Raw genomic sequence first — 13313 nt, 5'->3', positions numbered from 1 at the left:
TGGGGGAGGTGTGAGTATCCTGCCCCGAGGGGGAAAGAGCAGCAGAGACACCGTGTGATGGACTGACCACAACCCCCATTCCTCATGCTCCTGTGCCGCTGTGGAGGAGGGAAAGAAACGGGGAGCAACGCTGAGCCCGGGAAGAAGGGAGGGTGGGGAGGTGTTTTTAAGGTCTGGTTTTATTTCTCATTATCCTGCTCTGATTAATTTAATTTGTTACCAATCCAATTTTTTCCCCAAGGCAAGCCTGTTGAGCCCATGACCACAACTGGTGAGTGATCCCTCCCTGTCCTTGTCCCGACCCAAGCACCTCTCCTTGTACCTTCTCCTCCCCATCGCAGTGGGAAGAGGAGTCAGGAGCGAGCGAGCCGAGCTGGTCGCAGGGTGCTGAACCAGGACATCAGCACAAGAGTCAACAGCTGCTCTGCACCGCTGTTTGCAAGAGGCTTTTAGCAGCAACCAGACTACCCCGCACGTGCTCTCTGATGTGGGGAGCAACTGCCCACTACTCGGTCCAAAACTACTTGTAGTTGGTTACAGTCAGCACGCCGTTACGCAGACGCTCCAAGGCTGCAATAGGTGGAGATGAAAGAATTTAAGGAAGTTGACTGCTAGCAGCTAAATGAGGTTACGGGTTTTTGCTCAGCAGAAGTCAGCCGTCACCGAGCATGTCTCAGCTCATCCTGCGCTGCGGCAGTCCAACTCCGCAGCGTTTCAGATTACCTGCTCTGAGGGAAGGGAGTGACACATCTGCCAGTTACACCTTCAAGCAAAACTCCATGTGCAATACCAGATTCTACAATAAACTGGGGAAAGCACTGCCTCTAAAAATCCCTTGTTTTGCTTTGCGGAGAGGGGGCGGAGGGGAGTGGTTTCCCTCTCCCTACCTCTGCTGCGACCAGCCACTCAAACCCAGAAAAAGGCGTGAGCTGAAGCAATTCCAGGGTAGCCCCTTCTTTAAGGAAGAGCTGCCCAGCGCAGCCTCTCAGCTTTAGGGTGTCTTCTGTGCGACCTCTGAAGTGGACACAGAGAACGTCAGCTGCCCTCGAAGCAAGAGGACTACCCAAAGATCCAAGTGGAAGAGGCAACTGTGACAGTGTGGGGAGGAGGCACTGATGTTCCCAGCTCGAAGGCTTCAACCCAAAGATGCCAAAAGGAACACACTGCTCCCAGCAAGACAGAATGATGGAAGGGTTGAAAGAAACCGCATCTACAGAAAACACCAAGTTTGGTACATACGAGCTACGCTGGTGGCCGTGACGCCGTCCGGAAGGGGCATGCTCTCCCACCAACCCGGGCTGTCAGCCTGCGACCTGCCGCGAAGCTGCTGCTCGGCACGACGCACCCCGAGGGGCACAGCGTGCCGTGGCTTCACCCAGTGCCAACACAAAGGAATGTCACCCAGCGCGGATGAACGGATCTCTGCCTCCCTCACCAAGCCGTTTCAGAAGAGATTCACGGCCCTAAGATCACATCGCAGCTGTGCCAGGCAAAACAGCAAGCGGGTACCCAGTGCGAAGCACAGATTTACTTCTAATATCCCTCTTCGTCTTAAGGATGAACATTAACTGTCGATCAGCTGACGCCATCTCTGCCTCAAGAAGTGATTTGCAAAGGAAACGGTGTCAGTGACCCCTTTTATTTCTCTGTACACATAACTGCAGCCTCAAACAAGTTTCAGTTTTGAACATGGCTCCACAGAGTCTTTCAGCATGAAAACTATTTAAGCCCATTGCCAGTTTTCAATCCCTGGAGAATCACCAGAGTGTGAAGTGAAAGACAACAGGCAGTGAAAACAGAACAGAAATCTCTTCAGTCAAAACTGTTTGATGATTTAGACATCTCTGTAGATCCAGATCTTAATGTAAACTTGAAAAATGCTTTGAGACCCAGACTAAGCAAGGCCAGCCCTTCGGCTCGAGGAACATTTTTGAAGTTTGTTCTGTTCCGGGGCTCTGCTCTGAGTGGCATCAGCAAAACACAGCCGACATCACCACTGGTTACCAGCGGCAGCAAAGGGGGGAGAAAGATCCTCCGTTCTCTTTGGGGGCAGGCTACAATCAACATCACTTATTTGCTACTCCGTTAGCTTTGTGTCCTTTAAACGCTTGGAGTGGTTTGAAAGGAAAGTACGTGAACCCTTCTGGACCTCTGCTCCCAACTGAACGAGAAGTAACCTTCTAAACATGCTACGAGCACAAAGAGCCGGCTGTGATCTGACTTCTCCTACCTGATGGAGCACCATGGTCTTTAAAACAAGAGAGTGATCACGGATGAAAACAGCATTCACACAGTACATTTTGCAGACCAACAGGAACAGGGGACAGTCTCAGATTTAAATTAGTACAGGATACACAGAGCAACTCCACTTTCATATACTTGATCCTCTGCAGTTCAGGAAAAACAAAGACTAGGGTTGCCAGAAACGCCTTTGTTCAGTTACCTGCTGCAAACTCCTCAATAGTCATCAATGGGAAGCGGATAAGAGAAAGCGCTTTGCCCAGTACTTTCCGCTTGTTCTCTGGAATCACCTGAAGTTGCTGCCGTTGACACTCAGCCTCTGACCAGCGAACCACTGCATTAAACAAACGAACCTCCCGGATCCCCAGGGTGTCCCTCTCCAGCACCGCAACCAGGGTATCTGCAAGGCAGGACAGAGAGCGACAACTTCAGGCACTAGCCCAAGTCACCCCACTTTAACTCACCAGAAGTACCCCACGTACAGCCAAGGTGAGAGAAGCAATTGCAGACATGGCATCTCCCAAAAGTGCTGCCTGCAGCCTCTAGGGAAGACGTATCTGCATATTCCATGAGCCACTCAGTGGAGCAGCAAACTGCCCATTGCACTGGCACGTTAATGAAGTGCAGTAAACGAACTGCGACTTACCTGACATCAAATCTGGAAGAAGCAAGCAGCACAAGAGCCAGAAGGTTACCCGTGCCTTGCCTCCACAGTCCATCTCGTTACAAGAAGGTTAAAGTCTGAATTTTAATGATTATTAAATGTGCCCAGCAAGTTTAGAACCTGCATTCGATAATTAAAATAGCCAGCTCTTGCTTCTAAAGAACACAGCACCTTTTTAACTCCAAAAACTCACGAAGACTCAGGGAATGATGCCAACTCCACAAAAGAAGGCAAGTTACACCCACCCAAAACCTGCCAACATCAACAGAGGAAACAGGCTCCGTATCAAGCCCAGAAAAATCAAGTTGCACCGAAGTAAGCAGATTCCAGGATATTTCTGCAGGCAAGCATGCCCTTTTGCAAACGCCCTGGCTCTAGCCACCGAGTGCCAGAGGTCGTTCAGCACATCGGTCCAGAGCAGCAGAGCCATGAGGAGAGGTGCCAAGTATTAAGCTCCCGTCGCTGCAGAGGCTGGCTTGCTGTGAAAGCACGCGAGGGGAGGAGGGAAAGCAGCTTACCCAGATCAATGTCCGTAAACCCCTCCGCATTGATGGCGTCCGACGTGTTCTTGTCGATGTTCTCCAGGCACAGGCTGGCCAGCTGCGGCTCATCAAAAAGTCTCGCCTAGTAACGAAGAAACTTCATTAACACAAAAGGTATTTTGAAGTTTACACTAAGGATCCCCTCTTCTCCCCCAAAGCCCATCTTCATTAGCAATCCTACGCCTGACTGCACCGCGGGCTCACTGAGCTGCAGCAGTCTCACAGGCATGGGAAGGCAGACGCTAGAACAACCTGCATTCGGCATTAGCTCTGCCTGAGCTGTGCATGTCTTCAGACACGGCCCTGGGCTAACACCCCCCCAGTTAACATGGCGACAGTCCTTTCTAGTGCCATACTGGCCATGCCAGCTGAGCATGGGGAATTCTTACAACGTCATTTTAGCAAAGCCTTTGATGGCGTTTCCCACAGCATTCTCCTGGAGAAGCTGGCTGCTCATGGCTTGGGTGGGCAATACACTCCACTGGGTTACGAACTGGCTGGGCCCAAAGGGCTGTAGTGGATGGAGTTAAATCCCATCGGCGGCCGGTCACACGTGGCGTTTGTTCCTTAGGGAGCAGTGCTGGGGCCAGTTCTGTTCAGCGTCTTTATCAGTGCCCTGGACAAGGGGATCGAGGGCACCCCCAGTCACTTTGCAGATGACACAGAGTTGGGTCGGAGAGTTGATCTGCCTGAGGGCAGGACGGCTCTGCAGATGGACCTGGACAGGCTGGATGGATGGGCCAAGGGTCCTGCACTTGGGCCAGAACAACCCCAGACAGTGCCACAGCCTTGGGGATGAGGGGCTGGAAAGCTGCCTGGCAGAAAAGGACCCAGGGGGCATGTTAATTGGCAGCGGCTAAGTATAAGCCAGCACGTGCCAGGTAGCCAAGGCAGCCAACAGCATCCTGGCCTGCATCAGGAACGGTGTGGCCAGCAGGACCAGGGCAGGGATTGTGCCCCTGTACTGGGCACTGGTGAGGCCACACCTCAAACCCTGTGTTCAGTTTTGGGCCCCCCACTACAAGAAGGTCACTAGGGCATGTTAATTGGCAGCGGCTAAGTATAAGCCAGCACGTGCCAGGTAGCCAAGGCAGCCAACAGCATCCTGGCCTGCATCAGGAACGGTGTGGCCAGCAGGACCAGGGCAGGGATTGTGCCCCTGTACTGGGCACTGGTGAGGCCACACCTCAAACCCTGTGTTCAGTTTTGGGCCCCCCACTACAAGAAGGTCACTAAGGGGCTGGAGCATGTCCAGAGAAGGGCAACAGAGCTGGGGAAGGGTCTGGAGCACAATTCCTGTGAGGAATGGCTGAGGGAGCTTGGGGGGGTTCAGCCTGGAGGAGGCTCAGGGCAAACCTGATCGCTCTGTGCAACTCCCTGAAAGGAGGGTGCAGAGAGGTGGGGGCGGGCTCTTCTAAGAAGGTCACTAAGGGGCTGGAGCATGTCCAGAGAAGGGCAACAGAGCTGGGGAAGGGTCTGGAGCACAATTCCTGTGAGGAATGGCTGAGGGATCTGTGGGGAGGCTCAGGGCAAACCTGATCGCTCTGTGCAACTCCCTGAAAGGAGGGTGCAGAGAGGTGGGGTCGGTCTCTTCTCCCAAGTGACCAGCGATAGGACAAGAGGAAAAGACCTCAATTTGCACCAGGGGTGGTTCAGATTGGGTATGAGGGAAAATTTCTTCACAGAAAGGGCTGTCAGGATTGGAACGGGCTGCCCAGGGAGGTGGTGGAGTCACCAGCCCTGGAGGGATTTAAGAGACATGTAGATGTGGTGCTCAGGGACAGGGTTTAGTGGTGGAGCTGGCAGTGCTGGGTTAACGGTTGGACTTGATCTTGTACATCTTTCCCAACCTAAACGATTCTATGATAATTTTTTATGTTTAGAAGAAAGCTTTGCCCAATGACTCCAGCCTGCTCATTCTAGGAATATGCAGAGACAGCTCATTCTGCAAGAACAGAGCCACACTGATCTCACGTATTAGCAAGCACACTTTGCAGGCACACTGCACGTGTCCGGGGGGAGATGCGCAAACCCCTGCGTGGTACACAGCCTGCGTAGTGCATTTGCACATTTTGCACAGAAACAACTACTCTAATCTAGTTACCTTACAGAATTCCCCCCAGAATAGGTTACTGTTTCAAACAAAGTCTGCACACAGCTTGGAGAGTTGCTCAGCATCTCTCTGCCCAACCTAAGTGCAGCCTTGTACCAGTTACATGGCCACTTCAGGTCCCCCTGGACAACAAAGACACGTTACCAACCCTGTGCCTACCATGAGCAGAAATGAACCTACAGAAGCCACAGTGCTGACCTCTTATTTCCAATCCTTTCGTTGTGCTATTTAGGAAGCGCCTGCCTTAACATCACACCCAGCATTAGAGCAAGAATACCCTGGAACTTAAACTCCCTGCCACAGGTGATGCTTAACAGTTGTGGTTTGGGCTGGGAATCCAGTCACTCAGAGGCCAGCACCACCGAGCATCTGTTTCACCCTTGCTCGTGGGCTGCAGAGCTCAGCAAGGCTTCGGTGCTGAGACATCAAGTGCAGAGAGCTGAAACAAGTCCCTATTTTCTCAGGGACCAGGGAAGCTTCAGGAGTCGTCATCTGCTCCCAGGGATGGAGGACTGCCAGTGCCTTGCACTCTTGGCATCCACGAGCTGTGACTGACTCAGACTTTACTAGTGTAGTGGCTCCCTTCTGACACGTGAAGGCTTACGTTACGCTCGCAGAGTTCTCCCTCGCAGCAGCTTCAGGCAAACTATTATTTCCTTGTTGATCAAAGTGACATCTGCATGTACGTCTGGCACGAAAGAGGATCACAGCTCACTGTGAGGCAGAGTCCATTAGGAAAGCTATTTGCCACTGATATTTCTGCCAGAGATTAGCAGTTGCTTGAAACACTACCAACGACAGTTGCTGGACCAGCAGGATTCAGTAAGAATACGCAGAAAGGAGGTTTGGGGCTCTGTGGTCTTAGATCCACAATCTCAACCCTGTTGGGAAATGTTTTGTACGAGATGCATCTCAGGTCTGTAACTGTACAAATCGTCAATTTGTTGTAGTAAAAGCAGAAAAACAGAGGCCAATTTTCACACTGAAGGACCAGAACCGAGAGCATTTTGGGGACAGACGCATGAAGTGAGGCACCTCACGCAGCCAGTCACTGAGACACAGATACGTTTCTCAAGGCAAACCAGACTCAAACGTTTTCAAGACTTGATATGCTGCAGTAGTGAACATAAACCAGATAGGTATCACCACTGATAATTAATCCACAGCCACAAACAAAAGGAACCAGGAAAGCCTGCCTCCATCTGGCATTTCAGCTGCCCCAGTGCAGCTGACAGAGTGCCAGGCACTATCTTGTTTTTAGTATCTGAAAAACTAGGACACCTTCCTCCTTTGCCACAGAAGGATGTTTGTGACTTGCAGGAAGTCACTGTGAACCTACATGTTACCTTGCCAAAGCTGCCGAGTCAGGCTGCAGAGACCTAGCACGCTGCAAAGACCCCGCCACAAAGACCAGAAAGTTGACACCTCGAACCCTGTGAGGTGACAGCTGGAGTAAGATGCTTCTTCAAAACTACAGCCTACAGGACAGCCCTCTTCTCAGCTCCTGGCCTTTCCGAACGCAGGCTGCGGGACCCAACGAACAGGAGTGCTGCAGGCAGTTACAACTGTCCTACCACACGTCAGCCGGGAGCGCAGGTTTGGCTACCATCACTCAAGCAAGATTTTTCAAGTCCTAAATCTTCTCCGGGGAGGTGCATCGTACTACCTCCACGTCTCGGAGGCTGCCTCACCCCGCTATGGCATGTGGAAAGGGGCCAAGTTAGAAAGAAAAAAAAAAAATGATGTGTGAAGAGGGAGGTGGTATTCTGCAGCAATAGCTGAATCCCAGGACTGAGGCATCTGCAACAGCAACGTGACGTGGAACTGCTCTGAGAACCTGGTCCAAATGGTGAAGCTCAAAGAAAAGCCCAGCCTAACCACAGCAAACAGAGCTCAACAGCTACTGCTTCGGGCCAGCGCTGCTTTAGGGCAACACTGCTTCAATTTCCACAAGAAAACTGCTGGCGTAGCCGCTGACACCGATGCAACAGCTACAGTCAGAGCCCGAAAAACACTTGTACACCTGACAAGGAGGAAAAAAGCCTGTGGCAAGATACGCTGGGCAAGCCAGGCCAACCCTGGGAGCCAGACCATCCTAGAGCGCTGGTGCCCGAGGCAGGGCAGCTGTGAAAAACGCACCTTGCAGAGGGGTTCACATCAGAAATCACAGCAGCTTTCCCAAGCTGGCTGATCAGAGATACTCCTCCAGAGCCATCCCCTTCCCTAAAGGGAAGAATCTCACACACACAATGCCTACTTGTTTCTTGCTCCTACACCTCCCACAGGTGATGGCACTGCAGCAGTCACTGCTACGTCAGCAGCTGTGAGCAGGGGGGTGGCAAGGACCAGAACATGGCTCTAGGAAGGACAGTGATGCTGATTCTACCAACCTGCATGCAAAGCTTGATCTTGCCCAAAATGAACCGAACCTGTAAACACTGTCACTACTCTGCCGCTTACAAGAGTCAAATGAAAGATGGAGGAGTCCAACCCCCACAGATCGGGTCAGAGAGAGGGGCATAAGGACGCACAACCCACCTCACAGAGTCCGGAAAGGCAGCTGCCCTGTAACTCCGGGTGTGCATGCCCTCGGTACAGCGGGAGGGGGCTGCAGCAGGCTGAGAAAGAGATCACTTTGTCCCTCTCCTAGGAAAGTAAACCCAAGCACTCATGGCAAAGTTGCATTTTTTGACTTTCATCCCCCTTTGAGGGACACTGTTGCAAAAAAAGCCCCCCAGAGAAGGTCTGACTAGCCAGATGCAGCAAGCTTTGCACAGAGAAAGCTTATTACACCAGCCCTGAACCTGAACAAGCGAAAATCCTCTCCTTCCACATTTCTTCTTGGCAGGTGAATTTTTTCCACCCTACTAATTTCTTCCCCAGCTCACACTCTGGAAGGAATCTCCTGCCACACCGAAAGAGAAAACACTTCTGAAATGGCAGCAACATTTGCTGTGTTTTACTGTTCTTCGTGAGAACCTGCTCAGCAGCACCAGAGTCCTGTGAGGTGGGGATCAAAACCACGCAGAACTGCTGCGTTTTGGGTGGTAACTCCCATTTTCCTGCTGTGACAGACCCTCCTCAAGGGACTCCACGCACAGGGCTGCGAACTCACCTGTGTTAACAGCATGAACGCGTTGTCTGCTCGGAGGTTTTTTTTAAGGAATTCCACGCAGTGAGCTTCAAGGGCTGGAACTGCATATTTTTTAGCTGTGTAAAGTGTTGTCATAACAGTCTCTGGTCCGATCTGAACTTCATCTGAATAAAGGAATCTGAAAACACACAAACAAACGTCGCTCTGGTGAAGTCAGTAAGGTAATTGCCCCCTGGTAATTCATAAAAGCCACGTTTGTGCTTTTGCCCATCATCCTGGCCCATTCCCTACCCCTGAGACACGGAAGGGGTTTCACATCTTTTCCGCTGACTCTGGTTTACCAAGGAGCTTTTTTTAAGAAAAGAACTCTTTAGTGTAACTTTTGATGAATGAAATGGCCAGGCTACCTGCCAAAGCACCTCGAACTGCCTAGCATCCCACAGCCAGCGAGCTGTTCAGCCTGCCACTTATGCTAGGCTAGAACGGTCTCTGGCCAAGTGTTCCTAAAATTAAGTTTGGGCTCTTCAACTGGACTAAACGAGGACAAAAATTCAATGCTGCGGGTCTGCGTCAGAGAGAAGCTCCGTTATACAGGGTAATTCAGAAGTGATCAGAAGCACTCAGACATCCACCGCAGGCAAGGTGTTGTGTACCTAGACCCCGCTTGTCTCCTCCCTTTACGTACAGAACCCTTCCCGTCCGTGACGCTGACGTTAAAGCACAGCACAACTTCAGCATAAAGCAAGTGTTAATTGAAATGAAAAACAAGGGCTGCCCCGCTGCCAGCAGAGCATCGGCCCTCGCTGTTAGGCCAAAACAAGGCAGTGCATTCATACAAACAAAGGTCTTCACAGCCAGCCTGACCGAGCCCCTCAGACCCAAGCCTGCTGATCAAGGAGCCCGCGGGCTGGGGGCAGGAAAACCAGGGACACACGCGATGTTAGCCCTAACCCCACACCGAGTCCTTGTTTACTGTTTGTCCTTTAACCAGTCGAGCATTTGCCAATCAGGATCCGAAAGGCAGGAAGCCCGGAGGAACTGCGCCTGGCGTTCCCCAGGCTGCTTCTCCGAAGGGGCTCAGCAAGGCGGCGCGGCCGCTGTCCTGGAGGCTGCACGCAGCAGCGGGGCTCGCCCAGGGGGTGCCAGAGTCCCTGCCTGGAGGGACTTGCTGCAGAGCACCAGTGGAGCTCCTGGTCCTCCAGCCAGAGAGGGATGGGATGCAATTCAGAGAAGCATAAACAGTAGGATTCACAGGAAGGGAAGCGCTCTCATCGCTGCTGAAAGCAGGCTTTTGTGCTGCTCTGTTAATAACAGCATCAAGCCACAGGCCCGTGAATGTATTCCGCACACATCCCTTCACCAGTCCTATTTTCACTAAGTAATCCTTTCTACTACAAGCTTAAAGGACAGAGTTGCTCTAAAAACAACCAGTTCTGTTTACTGCCACGGCTATGTTAGTATTAATTTTTACGATATTCCAAACAAAGTACGACTAAGAGGCTCCGACCGTGGAAAAAATGCAGTATCAATTTAAAAGAAGATTGACATTATAACCCCAGACAATCAAAAATATTCTTTGCGTTACAATGGAAATAATAATAATGGATCTCCTACACAACTACCACAGACCTACTAAAGGCCACTAGCCCACAGCCACAATCTCGTGTCCAGAAGGGACCTTCTGCTGAATATTCAGGATGGGCACTTTGTCCCTCGATAAGCTCCTGATCCTACAGCGTTAGGTCAGGGCTTGGACCAAGTCCAGGGACATCTGTAAGGATCAGCTGCCATTTCAGATCAGCGTTTGGAAGGACTGGTTTTGCCCGAGGAAGGTTCATACCACATACCTGGTCAGCTTCCTACCGGAGCGCAGCACCCAAACTTCCTTTGGCACGTTTAAGGGCTGAGCATTTTAAAAGTGACAGTTTGATTCTAGACTGAAGGATCTAAACATTACCAGAGTGTGAGCACAGCTACCTTGCAGCACAACTGCAAGCTGCGGAGGCACTGCGATGTGGTAACCCCACTGTTTCTCTATACAAAATACACACATTTCCACTGAAATCCACCCAAACTCCTCACCTTAGTCTTTTCAGATGAGGGTTCTCTTCCAATACGGCATTTATGCAAGTGCTGAAATCTCAGCACTGGCAGGGAAACAACGTGACTTTGCCTCTAATTCACTTCGTATTTTAGCTTCACCAAGTGTTACAGATACTCACTCTGCACTCCAGAGAGATCTGCCTGGCTGGCAGTCACAGCCAATTAGAGGGATTCCCCATGTGCTGGTGCCTGGTTTAGAATGAGCCAAAGGGGAGAGGGCTAAGGGTTCCCTATTATTTCTGGCCTTTCATTCTAGCAAAGATCAATCTAAAATCTAAGACAGCACAGTCATGACCGAAGCACTTTCTGAAGGTAAAGCAAGAAGCGTGCCAGGGCTATATATAGTCATTGTTCCCAGCAGGAAGCAAGCGGGGAACATGTCAAGAGCACAGGCCTGGTAACTCCTGGAAGTAGGTTACAGCAATCCTATAGAAACGGGACAATGACTTCAGCACATATTCAGGATGGCTGCTGGATGCTATACAGCACCAGCCGAGCTTAAAGAAATCGGTGAATAGGATGTTACGGCCCCTTCCTCCCCCCTCCCCCAGCGTGCGGATTCTCAAGGCACACTGGAAGTGTAAATTCAGAACCAGAACTCCAAAACATCAGGCACGGGGGGAGACACTGTACATAGTGACTGACACTCGTTTCACACCCCTGCCTACCTGTTGTAACTTGCTCATTTGCCCGTAACCCAAATGAGCTCCAAGTATTCATAACGTACAGGGGTTTAAAAGGATTACTTTTCCCCAGTTATCCCAAATAGCATTTGGATCAGAACAAACCAATTCATGAACAAGAATTTAAGAGACAAAGTCTGAACAGGGCGAACATCAACTTAACTACACGGGCCAGCACGTGCACATACTCCAACTGCTGACCGGAACGCCTCCCCACTGCTGCACGTTCACGGTGTAACCACATATAACAACATATTTATGGAATTATAAGCTATCCAGTTTAGTTTTGCCCATCCTGCAAAGCAGCAGCAGGAGAGCAGGTTGGAGCGAGTCCAGAGGAGGCCATGAAGATGATCAGAGGGCTGGAGCACCTCTGCTATGATGAAAGGCTGGGAGAGTTGGGATGTTCAGCCTGGAGAAGGGAAGGCTCCTGGGAGACCTTATAGCACCTTCCAGTGCCTGAAGGGGACTACAAGGAAGCTGGGGGGAACTTTTTAGAAGCTGTGGATGCCCCATCCCTGGAAGTGTCCAAGGTCAGGCTGGATGAGGCTTGGAGCAACCTGGTCTAGTGGAAGGTGTCCCTGCCCATGGCAGGGGGGTTGGAACTGGATGAGCTTTAAGGTCCCTTCCAACCCAAACCATTCTATGATTCTATATTCATTTCACTATTGCTAAACCAAAGCATAAGTGGTATTTTTGTAGATAAACTTGACTTTTACCTGGGAAAAGAGAGATTTAACACCAGCACTGAAACACCCTCAAACAGATCAACACAAAGGCATTTTATTTAGGAACTTAATCTCCACTCCACAGAATAGTTCACCGCTTTCACTAAAAATATCCTTCTCTCCAGTAAGTCTGTTCATCCCAGTTATCCTGTACATCACGAGCTTACTTTAGCAGAGCGAGGAAGGCAGCAGGCTCCACGTCAGGCAGTTCAATCTCTGTCGAAGTTGTGGCCATTCCACCATTAAACATCGCATCGAAGACGGCACTGCCCACAGCCAGCACAAACCTACCATTAAAAGCAAACAAGTAAAAAAACACTGCTTATGTTAAACCATACTCACCTTCAAAAACAACCTCAGGCTGGTGGCTGTTCCCCAAGGCCACCCCCAGGCAAAGCAAACCCTTCCTAGCTTTAACACAAGAATGTTTTGCAAGTGAAGGGAGGGTGAGGCTTTCTGTTCGTTTACTGCCCAAACACCAAAGCTGCAAGCGACTTCAGCTGCAGCCCCGTCCCAGCCGACAGCACAGTAACGCTTCCCCAGAGACAAGGCTCTGCATCCTGCAACAGAATATACGTGGCTGCTTTGCAAAGTCCTGGTAGGAGCCTACGGACCGTTCGTGACGTTGAGAAGCTAAGAAACAACACAGTGAAGGAATGCAAGTTCTTCCAGCGAACAACAGAGCCCAAGTCTTGGTGCCATTCCCCACAGCCACGTACTGAGACACTTAGGGGACGCTTGTCACTACACACCCACCTCATCCCCCTCCCTTCTCCCCAGGCAGACATCCTTGGCGACAGCAGAGCGAGTTCCCAACACACAAACTGCAGCATCAGCGGGAGCTGGGGAGACCAGCACCTCCTGCAGCACCCGGCGCCGGAGCTGCCTTCCTGGGCAGCGGTCGCCTTCCTGCACAACCTGCTTCAGGCTTAGCCCAAGGCAGAGAAAACCTCACCCCAAGCAAGCTAGCATGGCTAGGTGCACACAAACCCCGCTCGCACCGCTGTGAGTTTACGCAGTCATTAACGGCAAGAGGCACGTTATCAGCCCTAGGGAAATAGGAAGCAAGAATTCCCACAAACCAGCTTTGAGACCAAAAATAAATATTCCAGCACTCCCATGTAAACAAGATGATTTCCCTTGCT

General features: G+C 51.0%; 1 protein-coding gene across 1 annotated transcript in view; it reads right to left on the bottom strand.

Annotated features, from left to right (window-relative positions):
* The window catches only part of LOC104512270 (BTB/POZ domain-containing protein 2), a gene marked incomplete at its 3' end in the record, with an annotated part of 14266 nt that extends 1818 nt beyond the window's left edge, over positions 1 to 12448 (bottom strand). Inside the window, exons 1-4 of the mRNA XM_010155189.1 lie at positions 12336 to 12448; positions 8676 to 8832; positions 3424 to 3529; positions 2444 to 2641 (exon numbers count right to left, since the gene is read on the bottom strand). Coding sequence (XP_010153491.1) covers positions 2444 to 2641; positions 3424 to 3529; positions 8676 to 8832; positions 12336 to 12418 — 544 coding nt within the window. The remainder of the gene's footprint in view (positions 1 to 2443; positions 2642 to 3423; positions 3530 to 8675; positions 8833 to 12335) is intronic.
* Between the last annotated feature and the right edge of the window lie 865 nt (positions 12449 to 13313).

This window comes from Eurypyga helias, unplaced genomic scaffold (assembly GCF_000690775.1).
Source record: "Eurypyga helias isolate BGI_N326 unplaced genomic scaffold, ASM69077v1 scaffold2797, whole genome shotgun sequence".
NCBI lineage: Eukaryota > Metazoa > Chordata > Aves > Eurypygiformes > Eurypygidae > Eurypyga > Eurypyga helias.
This window is presented reverse-complemented; position numbering and strand designations above follow the sequence as displayed.